The sequence below is a fragment of the Notolabrus celidotus genome, chromosome 10 (assembly GCF_009762535.1).
Source record: "Notolabrus celidotus isolate fNotCel1 chromosome 10, fNotCel1.pri, whole genome shotgun sequence".
NCBI lineage: Eukaryota > Metazoa > Chordata > Actinopteri > Labriformes > Labridae > Notolabrus > Notolabrus celidotus.
In genome coordinates this window covers 2,877,786-2,894,064 of record NC_048281.1, presented here as the reverse complement: position 1 = coordinate 2,894,064, position 16,279 = coordinate 2,877,786, and the positions used below count along the sequence as shown (strand labels likewise).

General features: G+C 42.9%; 1 protein-coding gene across 2 annotated transcripts in view; it reads left to right on the top strand.

Moving 5' to 3' along the window:
* Window positions 1–16,279, top strand: part of ramp1 (receptor activity modifying protein 1) — a 119,929-nt gene that overhangs the window by 70,564 nt on the left and 33,086 nt on the right. Inside the window, exon 2 of one of the 2 annotated variants that reach the window (XM_034693288.1) lies at window positions 13,966–14,101. In XM_034693288.1, the coding sequence (XP_034549179.1) occupies window positions 13,966–14,101 (136 nt within the window). Of the gene's footprint in view, window positions 1–13,962; window positions 14,102–16,279 lie in introns of both variants that reach the window. The other variant, XM_034693287.1, reaches the window with a different exon arrangement.

Sequence of the window (16,279 nt, the reverse complement as noted above, 5' to 3'; positions counted from 1 at the left end):
AGGAAAACAAATATTGAAGCTCAGTGAGAGGTGTACAAGGACAGACATACAAGAACAGTAAATGTAACGTGTCCTTATTGGTGGTTATGATGGTGAGATGAGACAAGCAAAGAAGAAAAAACTCATTAAATGAAATACACTGTGTGTGGGTTGTAATGTGTGGGTGTGTATTTTCATGTTAGTATGCTAGAGAGGCAATACAATTTATCTGGAGGCTTGGTGTGGAGAGTTCGACGTGTGGAGAGCAGTAGCGGCTGGTGGAGTTTTCTCCAGGGGGTGCTAATACCTGTCTTAATCCATGCTGGGTCAGATCCTGACGTTTGAAAAAGGAGGCAGGGAAAGCAGACTAAAACATTAGCCTCACTACATGCAGTTAGCCAAGCCTTGTTGCTAAACCAGGTCCTGGACAAAGACCGGGTGTATTGTCTCCCTCTGTCTTTGGACTGCTGATTAATTGTGATGTTGGGCTGATCAAGTCCGCACTTTTTCACGTTGAGCTTCTCCTGGTATGTTCTCCTCTCTAAAGGTGATGTCTGAAGTGATTTCACTGAATTATATCAATTCTCTTTCTACATTCTGCCTCTCTGACCGATCGTCTCCAACTCCTGTGGGTCGACCGGCTCGACCTGTCAATCAGCCGCACTTTATGACAGACGGCTGTGACGTCGGCCCCATCCAGCTGCATTCAGCTCTGGGAGCAGGGAAGGTGAACCCAGACATGGTCCTATCTCTTGTATTGAAAAGGAGCTACTGCACATGTACAACTTTAACAAGTCTATGGACAGACCCAGCTCTTTAGGAAGCACTATGCACGTAGCTAGACTCTTCTCCACTGTTGTCCCCAGTGGCAGATCATGTCTTCCAGCTACAGTTGACTCTCACTGTCCTGCTCTTCTCTGGGAATCTGTGTTCAGGTCTTGAGTGACCCAGCACTTGGTACTTTGGTCATTATTGTGGTGAGGTTAATTGTTGATGAAGATAATGGAAGGTCTTAAATTGTTTGATTGCTTCATTGTAGATGTTCCTTATTTTAAGTCCTTATTTCCTTTTGTGCATTACCTTTACACTGCTCGGCAGTACCTGCACCCAAATGGACTTGAAGCACTTTGTTACCCGTACTGATCTTGTTTCCTCTTGTCTAGATCTTTGCTTGTGTTGTTCTTGTTCTTGTATGTACGTCGCTTTGGATAAAAGCGTCTCCTAAATGACATTGTGACATTGTAACAAAAACACGTCACCAATCAGACAACACAGATGAACGACACAACTTTACTCATCATTAACTATATACCATGTATCATGCTCATCTAAAAATATATATTCATATAGTTCAGAATATTATTTTATTTTTTAATTAAATTAAATTTTTTTGTCTTATTGAAGGTAATGTGGTGGGTTGTGGGGCGGCGCCCTAGTGCCCTCTATTGGCCAGCCGCCACTGGTGGAGAGACAAAAAGTTAATTAAACACATTATTTTGATGTTAGAGAGGTTTGGGCGGCTGTGGCTCAGTGGTAGAGTTGATCTTATCGAAAGGTCAGGGGTTCGATCTCAGCTTCTACAGTCACATGCCGAAGTGTCCTTTGGCAAAACACTGAACCCCAAATTGCTCCCGCTGTTGCCAAGTATAGTGTGAATGTGTAGAAATGAGATGAGCTAATACTAATGGTCCCTTTCTAAAGCAGCCTCTGCCATCAATGTGTGACTGTTGTGTGAATGGTGAATTTGACGAGAAGTGTAAAAACACTTTGAGTGGACAGAAAAACTACTGCCGACTACTCGACTTACTGCCGGCAATGCAAACCAGACTCTGGCTCCGACAATACAGAGACTGAATGGCCCGTAGCAACAGGCCATCCACCCCATATTCCAGGAGCACCCTCCAAAGGATACCTCGGGGGACACGGTCGTAAGCCTTCTCCAGGTCCACAAAGCACATGTGGACTGGTTGGGCAAACTCCCATGCCCCCTCCAGCACCCTCCCGAGGGTGTAGAGCTGGTCCAGTGTTCCACGGCCAGGACGAAAACCGCATTGTTCCTCCTGTATCCGAGGTTCAACCAACAGCCGGACTCTCCTCTCCAGCACCCTAGAGTAGACTTTCCCAGGGAGGCTGAGGAGTGTGATCCCCCTATAGTTGGAACACACCCTCTGATCCCCCTTCTTGAAAAGGGGGACCACCACACCCGTCTGCCACTCCAGAGGCACCGTCCCCGATGTCCATGCAACGTTGCAGAGGCGTGTCAACCAGGACAGCCCTACAACATCCAGAGCCTTGAGGAACTCGGGGCGGATCTCATCCACCCCCGGGGCCCTGCCGCTTCGGAGCTGTTTGACTGCCTCTGCAACCTCGGCCCCAGTGATGAACGAGCCCACCACCAAATCCCCCGGCTCCGGTCCCTCCTCGGAATGCATGTTGGTGGAATTGAGGAGATCCTCGAAGTATTCCTTCCACCGCCCGACTATACTCTCAGTCGAGGTCAGCAGCTCCCCATCCACACTGTAAACAGTGCGAACAAAGGGCCGCTTCCCCTTCCTAAGCCGTCGGACAGTTTGCCAGAACCTCTTCGAGGCCGACTGAAAGTCTTCCTCCATGGCCTCACCAAACCTCTCCCACGCCCGAGTTTTCGCCTCGCCAACTGCCCGGGCCGCAGATCGCTTGGTCTGCCGGTACCTGTCAGCTGCCTCCGGAGTCCCACAAGCCAGCCACGACCTGTAGGACTCCTTCTTCAGCTTGACGGCACCCTTCACCTCTGGTGTCCACCAGCAGGTTCGGGGATTACCGCCACGACTGGCACCAGCAGCCTTGCGACCGCAGCTCCGGACAGCCGCCTCAGCAATGGCAACGTTGAACCGGGCCCATTCCGACTCCATGTCCCCCGCCACCCCCGGAACGCGGTCAAATCTTTGCCGGAGGTGGGAGTTGAAAACCAGCCTGACAGGGTCCTCCGCTAGACGTTCCCAGCAGACCCTCACTGTTCGTTTGGGTCTGCCAGGTCTGTCCGGCATCCTCCCCCGCCACCTGATCCAACTCACCACCAGGTGGTGATCAGTTGACAGCTCTGCTCCTCTCTTCACTCGAGTGTCCAGAACATACGGCCGCAGATCAGCCGATACGACTACAAAGTCGATCAGCGATCTGCGACCTAGGGTGTCCTGGTGCCACGTGCACTTGTGAACACCCTTATGTTCAAACATGGTGTTTGTTATGGACAAACTGTGACTCGCACAGAAGTCCAACAACTGAACACCACTCGAGTTCAGATCAGGCAGGCCGTTCCTCCCAATCACGCCCCCCCAGGTCACGCTGTCATTGCCCACGTGAGCATTGAAGTCCCCCAGCAAGTCCATTTACTATTTAAAATATAAAATAAAAAGAATCTTAAGAAAAAAAGCTACACAATACAACCGCTTCATAATTCAATACGTACTGTATTAGGGTGATGAAGTTTAGGACAGTTATTGAATAATGATGATACAATGCAACATTAGTAACAGCATTTTATCAAATCCAACTTCAAATTGGAAAGCTTACCACTTTCATTACTCACAGCAAACTAAAGTTATTTATATGTGACATTGTGACATAAACTTTAGATTGTTAAAAACATTTCTCAAAAAGATGGTTAGGAGGAGGCTTTGAGCCACAATCCAACACATGCACCTTGAGTTAATGTCAGATTAAAAGGTGTACACTGCATTCTTTTTTTTAACCTCAGCTCCAGATCAATACATGGCTTCAGGAGAAAATAGGAAAATCATGACCTTTCCTCAAGTCTGGTATCCAACATTGATTTGACGTGTTAAAGAGATGGAACAAGATGAGTCATGCTGAGGGGAGAAGAGGACACTCCACAGATGGTTTGAAATTAGTTCATTATAACCTTTTATAGAGTTACGAGAGGAGAGATTAAGAAGTTGAGTTTTTCTTTGCAACACACGTTTAATTTTCCATTTTGACAACAATAAGATATAAGTGAGCCACGTTTACACAATCACGAGCTACAAATCTCTCCTGCTCTAAACTTACTGAATTGTTTAGTTTGTGTTTGAGGACTATGGAAAGCTTTTGGCTCTGATTCCTGCTGTCCTCCCATATCTTGTTCTGGCTGCTTGCATTTATTTAAAAGAGTTAGATAAGACTGCTGGCAAAGTGAAGCAACATAGTTAGGGTGTGAAAACATCGCTCTGCACTGACTGGATGAGAAAATGTCATGTTCAAAACAGCAGTATTTCTCTTTGTCCAGTCTTGACAATACATCAGCTTTCTGAAATGGTATCAGCATGCATTTGGAAGTCAAGAACAATGTATATAAGTAAGTAACTGTAAAATGTGGTTTTATTTCAGGGTTTAGCCAGTTTCACGTGCAGTAGTCCGGCATATAGAGATATCATCGGCCAAAGTGTCCGGAGGTAAAAATACCAAATATGAATAACCCTATTGCTCATAATTTAAACTGGGGTTTTTCCCTTTAAACTGCATGTGAAAAAGTGGACTAGTCTTATATTCGGAGTCTACACTTTTACATACCAACATGCGTTCATGACCGTGTCGTGAAGCAGCAGATTTTCTTGGTGTCATCCAAAAACCACACTTCACCTTTACTGACTGACAGCGACACGGAGAGAACAGTTGGACCTGAATGCTCAAAGACATCAGGAGAACGCTTCAACACTGATGATGGACACGCAGAAATTTGTGTAACCAGCTCCTACTTTGACAAGTTTACAGAAGGTTATGATCACATGCTTTATAATCAAGTTGAGCCTCCCAGCATGATGAGATATGAATATCAAAACATACTTGGTGATGACTACCTTCCCCAAAACACTTACAATGGGGACTGATAGCGTGCACATGGATTACTCCCTTCAGCGAAGTGTGTATAGGACATTTCCAAACATTCACACCTTACTTGCACACAGAATTCAGAGCGGAGTTGGGTGCAGAGGGGCACGGAGGACACCGTGCAGACATGGCAGGTCACGCCTGTTGGACCAGAGGAGGCTCAGGTTAGAGTAAAAGTGCAGGGCTCACAGGATGATGAACTGAGGAGGCTCAGGTTAGAGTAAAAGTGTGGGGCTCACAGGATGACAGACAGAGGAGGCTCAGGTTAGAGTAAAAGTGTGCAACTCACAGGATGACAGACAGAGGAGGCTCAGGTTAGAGTAAAAGTGCAGGGCTCACAGGATGATGGACCAGAGGAGGCTCAGGTTAGAGTAAAAGTGTGGGGCTCACAGGATGATGGACCAGAGGAGGCTCAGGTTAGAGTAAAAGTGTGGGGCTCACAGGATGATGGACCAGAGGAGGCTCAGGTTAGAGTAAAAGTGCAGGGCTCACAGGATGACAGACAGAGGAGGCTCAGGTTAGAGTAAAAGTGTGGGGCTCACAGGATGACAGACAGAGGAGGCTCAGGTTAGAGTAAAAGTGTGGGGCTCACAGGATGATGGACCAGAGGAGGCTCAGGTTAGAGTAAAAGTGTGGGGCTCACAGGATGACAGACAGAGGAGGCTCAGGTTAGAGTGAAAGTGTGGGGCTCACAGGATGATGGACCAGAGGAGGCTCAGGTTAGAGTGAAAGTGTGGGGCTCACAGGATGATGGACCAGAGGAGGCTCAGGTTAGAGTAAAAGTGTGGGGCTCACAGGATGATGGACCAGAGGAGGCTCAGGTTAGAGTGTAAGTGTTGGGCTCACAGGATGACAGACCAGAGGAGGCTCAGGTTAGAGTAAAAGTGCAGGGCTCACAGGATGATGAACTGAGGAGGCTCAGGTTAGAGTGAAAGTGCGGGGCTCACAGGATGATGGACCAGAGGAGGCTCAGGTTAGAGTGAAAGTGCTCACAGGATGATGGACCAGAGGAGGCTCAGGTTAGAGTAAAAGTGCAGGGCTCACAGGATGATGAACTGAGGAGGCTCAGGTTAGAGTAAAAGTGTGGGGCTCACAGGATGATGGACCAGAGGAGGCTCAGGTTAGAGTGAAAGTGCTCACAGGATGATGGACCAGAGGAGGCTCAGGTTAGAGTAAAAGTGTGGGGCTCACAGGATGACAGACAGAGGAGGCTCAGGTTAGAGTAAAAGTGCAGGGTTCACAGGATGATGGACCAGAGGAGGCTCAGGTTAAAGTAAAAGTGCAGGGTTCACAGAATGATGGACCAGAGGAGGCTCATGTTAGAGTGAAAGTGTGGGGCTCACAGGATGATGAACTGAGGAGGCTCAGGTTAGAGTGAAAGTGTGGGGCTCACAGGATGACGGACCAGAGGAGGCTCAGGTTAGAGTGTAAGTGTTGGGCTCACAGGATGACAGACCAGAGGAGGCTCAGGTTAGAGTAAAAGTGCAGGGCTCACAGGATGATGGACCAGAGGAGGCTCAGGTTAGAGTGAAAGTGTGGAGCTCACAGGATGACAGACAGAGGAGGCTCAGGTTAGAGTAAAAGTGTGGGGCTCACAGGATGATGGACCAGAGGAGGCTCAGGTTAGAGTAAAAGTGTGGGGCTCACAGGATGACAGACAGAGGAGGCTCAGGTTAGAGTGAAAGTGTGGGGCTCACAGGATGATGGACCAGAAGAGGCTCAGGTTAGAGTAAAAGTGTGGGGCTCACAGGATGACAGACAGAGGAGGCTCAGGTTAGAGTGAAAGTGTGGGGCTCACAGGATGATGGACCAGAGGAGGCTCAGGTTAGAGTAAAAGTGCAGGGCTCACAGGATGATGGACCAGAGGAGGCTCAGGTTAGAGTAAAAGTGCTCACAGGATGATGGACCAGAGGAGGCTCAGGTTAGAGTAAAAGTGTGGGGCTCACAGGATGATGGACAGAGGAGGCTCTGCTGCCTTCATCTTTACTACAGAAGTTAGACTAAAATAAATAAATAAATTCAACAGTACAGTCTCTCTCCCTTCCCCTCTTTCTCAATGCAGCAGGTTGGCATTGACGCGCTGACTCCCAGTGCTTGATCATATTATTTATTAATTGATTACAGGGTTACCATCTCATTGTTTTCAGTGTTTTATTGCTGGTAAATGTAAGTTATTAAACAGATATGGCTTTCAGAGTGGATGTCTGACAGTTGTTCTATATGGCCGGAACTTCCAATAATTCAACAATTTAAAGTCTCTATATTTTAAACTATTGGTTGATCTTAGTTAATCTTTGTCAGATTCCTAAAAGGAAAATAAACCTTAGAATAATGGAGCCACATTACTGGATACCTTAAATATTCCATGATTCTACTGCAATTGCTACTTGTCCATATCTTAATCCCAGGCTGTTGATGTTATGTAATTCCCTGTGTCCTTCTGGCTTTCTGACATCAGATGCATGCAGCTTAGCCATCATATTAAAGGTCAATTAGCCTTCTCACGTTCCACGGATTTATTCTGAGTATATGCTGAGCTGTCCTGAGGATCCTGCTGTTATTTAATACTGTTTTTATGTTTGTTCTCCTAGAAAGATTTGGATATCATGAATTTATCTTAATTCCATTGAACATGTTTAATTATTTCTGATGAGCACTTCAAAATTGGAAAACGAGGGAATTAATTTAGTTTTGTTAGGAGGTTTCATTTCAGTGGTTTGTAAGTGGCACCAAAATAAGAATCAGATCAGATTCAGAACCGGTTTTCTGTTTTAAAAAAGGCTTTTTGTCAAGTGGGTAAAACCTTTGACTTATAAAACATGGGTGTAGTCTTAGTGACAACATTCATTGGTTTCTGAAGTGGAGTTTTGAAGCTCAACAATGGCAGCCTCCATGCTTCAATTCTTCCTCCGCACAGAATAGAGAAATGGACTATTCAGAACAAACTCTTTTTTTAACCAAGCTGTGAGCAAGTTTATTTCTTCTGTAAGGATGGGCGCTTCAATATAGGTGTTAATGGGGTCTCATGGGCTTCTGGAGCCAGCCTCAAGTTGACACTAAAGTAACTGGAGTTTTTCTGTGCTTCAGCATTGCCTTCATAGTTTTACAGCAGGATGAAAGTTAAGTTCTGTTTAAGGCAGTTTGTGAACAACTGGACTCTTGGTAGACGGACTCTGGTTGGGTTGAAAGAGAGGAAAAGAGAGGCAAAGAGTGACACAGGAAGAAAGGAAGACAAGAATGCAGGGCGTAAAATGAACACCCGCCAGTGGCCAATGAAAAATGTTGTATTGCATGTGAGGTTTTGTTTTCATCCTTTCGCCCATTTCTGCAGACTGTCAGGCTATTTTGACCCTTGCGGCGCGCTGTACTTGTGTTGTGATTTGGTACATCGGGAACGGCGTGATGTCAGCTACTGGAGTTCTATTCATTCCCTTTGCTTGAAGAAGCACGGCGGGAGGAGTGTTACGATGAAGATGTGGCGACACATTGCTGGCGTGAAGCCACCGCAAACAAAAAGGATAAATAAAGAGGCAGGAGACGATCGAGAAGAGGAACAGACGGCTAAACGGAGTTCATTTCATTTAGACTCAATCCCAGCTGATGTTTTTTTATTCTTTTCCCGTTTCCTGCGGGTTAAACGGAATGTTCCTGTTAAAGCTGTGAGACGGACATTTGGCTCACTCAGTCAATATAAAAGGTTGCACTTTTGAATATTTCTAATACATGATGACGCAGCAGTCACATTGAAATAAAGTATAACCTAATAAAATAGCAATAATATAATTATATCTGTGCATAACTGTATTCTTTAAGTTATGCTTAAGTTGGATTTTCATAATAAAAACGTATGGTAAATATTTTAAAGGTGACATATCACGCTGTTTTCATCAATATATATTGGTCTAAGAGGTCCCCAAAACATGTCTTTAAAGTTTATGCTCAAAAAAACACTTTGAAATCAGATTTTGACATGCCTGAAAACCCCTCTTCTTCAGTCCTCCTCAGAACAGTCTGTTTTCTCTCTGACCACGCCCCCTCAGGAAGTGGATGTGGCCTCGGCTGTCCAGCACGTTGATCTAATGTTTACATGTTGGCTGAATATACACGGCTGCTCAGAGATCACGTCACTTCAACCCTCTGAATCTGATCCAGAATCTGATACTGACGGAGAGGCGCCTGTAGCAGGACCTTTCTGAACGATTGGTCATAGATTTAGTGTTTCTTGTTGTTTTATTTATCAGTATGTCGACGTGTGTCTTGGTACACAGCTACGAACATGTAGCTATGTGGCTATGCTAACTAGCGCTAGCACTTATCCATGATAAATAAAAATCATCCACTAGATCTTCAAATCTGCAGACGTGGGGAGTAAAACCGACCTCTACCAGAAAGGCAGCGCTACCTTTCTGAAGGATTGGTCACATATTTAGTGTTTCTTGTTGTTTTATTTGTCAGTATGTCAACGTGTGTCTTGGTACACAGCTACAGCTATGAAGATGTAGCTATGTGGCTATGCTAATTAGCGCTAGCACTTATCCATGACAAATAAAAATCATCCACTAGATCTTCAAATCTGCAGACGTGGGGAGTAAAACTGACCTTTATGTTTATTAAGACATCCTACAACTAGCATGCCTCCCTCCTAAGCTCCTTGTTAGCAAACATGTGTGCAGGTAATGAAAAACAGAGGAGGGATTCAGTATTATTTTATACAGTCTATGGGCTGAACAAGCTCCGAGCTCTGACTCCGTGACAGACCGGATATTGTTGTTACGTAACAAAAACACTGAAGTCTGAAACGGCTCGTTTCACACACATTTACAGAAAGGTGGAGAAATCAAAACAGGGGCAGAATGGATTTTTTTCCTTCTCGGGGGGTTTGTAGACATGCCAGGGACACTTCAGGGATGTCAGGGATATTTCAGGTAGAGAACCATTAAAAAGTCCATTTTGCATGATATGTCACCTTTAAATCCAATAAGGCATGATTTTTTTATTTGGCCGGTGAAAAATATTTTTGGCTGGTACATTTTTGGAGGTCACTCGCCAATGACAGACGAGGTAAAAAGTTAATTTTACGCCCTGCAAGGATGCAACATTATAGTGACAACTAAGACAATATTAATAACTGCAATGACAAGTTTGATACTTATAAATAAGACTTATTAGAAAACAGCACTGGGGTCCATAGCAGGCAGATAGCAGATGGCACTCTAAAAAAAAACTTTCTTGACAAAGTATCTGACTCCAGGGAAGATTCAAAGTTAGTAACAAGGATTAACGGGACATGAATGGTACAGATAGGGAGAGAGGGAGAGCATGTATTTTAAGCCTCCCTGCAGTCTAAGCCTAAGGCAGCTCACCCAGAAGGGCCAAAATAGACAAAGTGCTTTTTTAAATTGAAAAGATATTTTCAGAAAGTCTTTCCTTTTTCACTCCTGTCACCGAACAAGCATTTTCTATCAGCATGGGTTTGATAACATGGACCATTGGCTTTTACATTAATGTAACTGACTAGAAAAATAAAAATGGTTTAGCATTAAAGTGAGCAGACTATAACAGAGATTCTGTACCAAAACAACAGTATAACTTTGTGACTTCTAATTAGAATGAGTCACAACAATCACAATTGTAATACATTTTTAAGAGTATATGTGTTCCAAGTTTGCTTGTGGTGCTGCTGAAAACAAGGAAAGCATTATGGTTAAATTCTAAATGAAACAAACTTCACTTCAGTGTCCAGTAGTCAATTCAGATGTTTTGACCCATCCACTCTTCCTCTTTAAATAGATTTTGCTACCGGGTACCAAGAGTTACCGAGCACTATGTTTTATAGCTGCTGAAGTGGGATTTCCAGCACCCGGCAGGCATTTGGCCAAGCATGCCAGCATTTCAGATAAAGTTAGCGGTGCCTGTGAAGCCAGATCTTGTAAACATTTGAAGAAGTTTAATGGATCAGGACGGGTCCCAATGGGCTAAGTACTGGGATGTTTTAGAGAGGTGTGGCATTTTGAGAATGGAGAATAATTCACTTTTTCTGTTTATTTGTTTGTTGTTTCTTTACTCTTTGCCCTTTATTTTAGAGAATGTTAAAACCATCTTCCTCACATTGTTTTTTATGTAGCAGATTTTCCCTTTGTGTTTGGATGTTGAAGTCAGAACCCTTACCCAAATATTCCACCAAAACATTTTGTTATCTGCGTTTCTAAGTTTTCAAAGCTGTGCATTTGTTTCTGTTTAACTGGGATATCATTGGCTTTGAAACATTAGATCTGATTGTGATCCTATAGTAGAATAAAGTAATGTATTTAGCTAAGGAAATGTCAGTGATTGAGAGTTAGGGGTTGAAGCAAAGGAGGTTCTACTGAAAAGAATGTACAGTAGGTGCAGCTAAAGAAAATCAACGTGAACAAGTTCATTTTTTGGACCAAGAACTTTAACTTTAACACAATTGAACATGAACCATGGACATGAACTAGCTCATTTCAGTATACTGAACTTTGAGCTAGGTCAATTTTAGTGTGAACTTCCAGAACACTAAATAACAACACGACAGAAGTAGCATGTCATTAGCATATTACCACCAAAGTGGAAGACTGTCATATGAAGTGTGTTTGTGACTGATTAAGAGGATGCCATCGTGATGAAGGAGACCAGAAATCTAACAAATCTTACAGCGAGTGTTAAAAGTTAATCACAAACAACCTGCGATGACATTTGGGCTGGACAACATGTGAGAAAAAAACAACCTGACATGAAATCGAAAAAATCCCCCCCCCCTCCTCCTCTGTTGCTGCTTTGAGCACTCTCTTGATCTTGATCTTTGATGGCAGAGTTTGATCAGCGTTCTGTAGATAAACCTTTCATCCGCTCCAGGATGACTCAGAATCCCCAAAGGATTGTAAACAAGTGGTTTGTTTTTATCTTTAACCTTCATTTGTACAGTTTTTCTTATCTTCAAAATGACACAAACTTTGTCCTCTCTGTTACGTCATGTTATCGCACACAGGCTTCAAATATAGACGCAGGGTACTGCACACAATATGTTGCTGATATTAATGTTACTTAAAGAGCAAAAGTACCCAAAGAGGTCCAGAAAAAATACTTTATCACAGTAAGAAAATACAAATCATACTGTTATGTAGGAGTGTAACCATTCTTTTTAACGATTCGATTCATATCATGATTCGTGGTTACCGATATGATTAAAGGACGATATTGATTCATTTAGAACGATGCGATCTGAAACGATTCAGTGACTTGAAATCAATTCAGTAACTTTTAAGCCAAAAATTCAACCAGTGTGACTGTGAGATAAATCCCTTGATACTGGACAGTCCTAGATTCCTGTTGTTTCTTGTAATGGAATCAGGTATAAATTAAAGGTGACATATCATGCAAAATGGACTTTTTAATGGTTCTCTACCTGAAATATGTTTCCCTGGCATGTCTACAAACCCCCCGAGAATGAAAAAAATCCATTCTGCCCCTGTTCTGATTTCTCCACCTTTCTGTAAATGTGTGTGAAACGAGCCGTTTCAGACTTCAGTGTTTTTGTTACGTAACAACAATATCCGGTCTGTCACGGAGTCAGAGCTCGGAGCTTGTTCAGCCCATAGACTGTATAAAATAATACTGAACCCCTCCTCCGTTTTTCATTCCCTGCACACATGTATGCTAACAAGGAGCTTAGGAGGGAGGCATGCTAGTTGTAGGCTGTCTTAATAAACACAAAGGTCAGTTTTACTCCCCACGTCTGCAGATTTGAAGATCTAGTGGATGATTTTTATTTATCATGGATAAGTGCTAGCGCTAATTAGCATAGCCACATAGCTATATGTTCATAGCTGTAGCTGTAGCTGTAGCTGTAGCTGTGTACCAAGACACACGTCGACATACTGACAAATAAAACAACAAGAAACACTAAATCTGTGACCAATCCTTCAGAAAGGTCCTGCTGCAGGCGCCTCTCCGTCAGGATCAGATTCAGGATCAGATTCAGAGGGTTGAAGTAACGTGATCTCTGAGCAGCCGTGTATATTCAGCCAACATGTAAACATTAGATCAACGTGCTGGAGAGCCGAGGCACATCCACTTCCTGAGGGGGCGTGGTCAGAGGGAAAACAGAGTGTTCTGAGGAGGACTGAAGAAGAGGGTTTTTCAGGCAGACCAGAATCTGATTTCAAGAGTGTTTTTTTGAGCATAAACTTTAAAGACATGTTTTGGGGACCTCTTAGACCAATATATATTGATGAAAAAAGTGTGATATGTCCCCTTTAATTATGGATATAAACAAAGAAGTAAACAACAATTAATGACAAATGCATTCACATTTTACTTGAATAAACTTCAACCAACACTTCAGGTTGAATTAACAGGAGGTTAACCTTTGGACTGCAATGGTGTCTTGATCATTTCTGGCTTGCCGTCTTCTCCTCTGTCATCCGCCATGCTATGTTTTGTTGTCTGCTGGCACGTGGTGATGATGTCACAGACAGGCAGCCTGAATTGAGTAACGTTTAACATCTTTATCATTAAAAGTTAAAAAAAAAACACATCCATATAAAGTCTGCCGTGCTTAAATCCAATGTGTTATTTCCTAGAATGGATACAATTGATGTATTACCTTTTAAAACGATGTTAGATCCATATATGTCGTCTGGAAGGCCAACTTGCCGAGCACAGATCGATGTAGTCGGATCATAGGAATATAAATCAATGCAGTAGATGAATCATTACACCCCTACTGTTATGTTTTGTTCAGAGGAGGAGCATTTCATCTATCAGCCAGTTGTTTTGCTGAGCACATTTTTTTTTAGGGGATCATGTTAGGCAATGATATCCCTGACACTGTGGTAACAGATGGAGTTTCAGTTTATGTCTCACAGATGGGCAAACATCTTCGTCTGCAGCGAGCTAAAAAAGAGGATGCAGCATCTGAGGTCATTGCTGCTCTCAAACTTAAGTGCTTTCCTGTGCTTTCACAGTCTTTGACCAGACAGTGCAGGGCGGCATGCTTTGACTCTGTAACACATAAACACACATGCTTGCGCAATTTAAAACAGAAACATAAAAGTGTCACTAACCTACATTTTGCTGTCCTCTCCCTTCTTTCAGCAGTGTCTCAGTGTGTGTCAATACTGAGCTGTGGACCCCACTATGAATACGCTATTGAGGAGTTCTGCCTGGCAAAATTCAAACTGGACATGCAGAAGCTGGACCAGATACACTGGTGCAGCTGGGAGGACACGGTCGAGTGAGTAAAACTAACACACACACACACACACACACACACACACAAGGCAAGGCTTAAACCTTTTTCACTCTAGGTCAGTTCCAGTTCATCAGAGCGATAACAGCACAAGATATGTTTGCAATGTGTTCACTTAAAACTTTGGGTACAACTTTTCACTGCAAAAATATTGTATATTTTAAGCAAGGCTGGTCACTGTAAATAAACCATCTACAAGTTAAGACTGAAACAGAAGATGTTTTTGTTGTGAAAGCAAAGCACATGTGTGGATTTCTGGCTGGAGATACAACCCTCGCAACGTTTTGGTCAACCTCCAACAGCTGATTAGATACTGGGTGAGAGACAACGAAGAAAGAGAGTGAGTAGGAAGAACAGAGAGGGAGGAGAGGGATACGCAGAGACAGAGAACAAAAGCTGAACGTTCCTGGCATCAACACATATCTTTTGTGCATGTCCAAATGTTATCCTTGCATTAACCGTAAAAGATGTCTGACGCCACAGTTTACTACAATTCCTCTTACTGTCTGAGTGCTGGTTATTGGTGTCATTAAGTATAATTAACTAATTACATAAATACTGCATGGCCTCTGTTTAACAGTTAATCTACAATTATCCATCAAACGATGTATTTAAAGCAATAAAATCCCAATTATGAAATATCTGGGTTTAATTTAATGATGCCTCAGAGGGGAAACCCAATTAAGCTTTTGATTTTTTGAACGGGATGTTCTAGTCTCATGAGCAGCGCTGCTCTAATGAGAGTAACCAGCTGACGCTTTGGAAACCCTATCAGAGAATTTGGGGTATGAGCCAACTATGTCACAGTCTTGGACAAAACAAGGTGCAAGGTTAATTTGGGTATTGGTGCCAAGTTTCCTGGACTACTTAAAGCCTTTCATGGTCAGTCAGTCAGAACTTGCACCAAAAAGCATTGATGTACCGTGTCTGTTGTTAAGTGGATAAAATCGCACCTGGCAGACTGCTCTCTCAGTGTCTGGCTAGAAGTATGAACTGTCATTACTTACAGTAGAGCCGGAACACTGAAAATGTATTTCTGTCTAGATCAAATCATTTCCTCTCATTGTTTGAGATTAAAGAGTATTTCTACAGCGTTCCTCACACAGTCAGTTATAAAGATCTTGCTGTTTAAGCCATAAGCAGAAAGTAGAGTTGTTTCTCTACTTTCCCCATAGCACAGAGTTTGACCTGTTGTTTGTAGACTACAGCTTTATCAGTAAACAGCATATCTTACAAGTTTAGTCTCAAACCTTCAAACAGAAAAGAGATTAAAATGGATTAAAAAGAACAAAACAAGACAACAACAGCATTAGTTTGTAATGTCACAATCAAGAAGGAAAAAAAATCACAGTTTTGGGATATTAAACAATTATAAGTCATTAGATTTAAAGGTGCAATGATCCTTTAAAGAATTAAAACATGAGGGAAGTTGTTTGTCTGCTCTCACAGTTTATTTATTACAATAAAAAACACTGAGTCCTCTTATTGTAGAAAACTCATTAATAATGTCAAATAGATTCAATTAAATATGACAGAAAGGCGCAATGAAACTGTATCTTACTGCAACACAACAACAGACTCACCTTGTTCTCTCATTACAGCTGAGGTTTACATGTAATATGCATGACTGGAATTCACAAGCTCTATTATCACCAAACAACAAATGAAAACTATTTCAAACTCAAAATAGTCACAGTTTGATGTGCATAGAACATAAACTGTTCGTCAAATTACTTCCAGCTACTCCACCCTGGAGGTGAATAACAATCATCTGACTGCTGCTGAGACGCTTTGAGAAACCTCTGTTGTTAATTTACCTGAGGAAGAAAATCATTATCAGCAATCATTGTGATAAGGTAAAATAAACAACTTACTTGCAGACTAACATTTATCTGTACGTGCAGAATTAGAAAAAAGAAAGCACCATGACAAACAGAAATACATTTCAGCTTCTTTTGAACACAGACAGTGGTTGAGGCCCAGATAACGGCTTTGTGGATTTGGTGGTGACTTTAGTCTCAATAATGAGTCGTCACAATGATCATTTTGATCAACTTGTACTCAGTTACCTCTTTTCAACCGGGCTGGTTGAACTCGTGAACCAACACGGTACCTGTTTGTTTTTCCGCCCGCTTGAGCCGTTGGAAGGGGCATGTCATGACG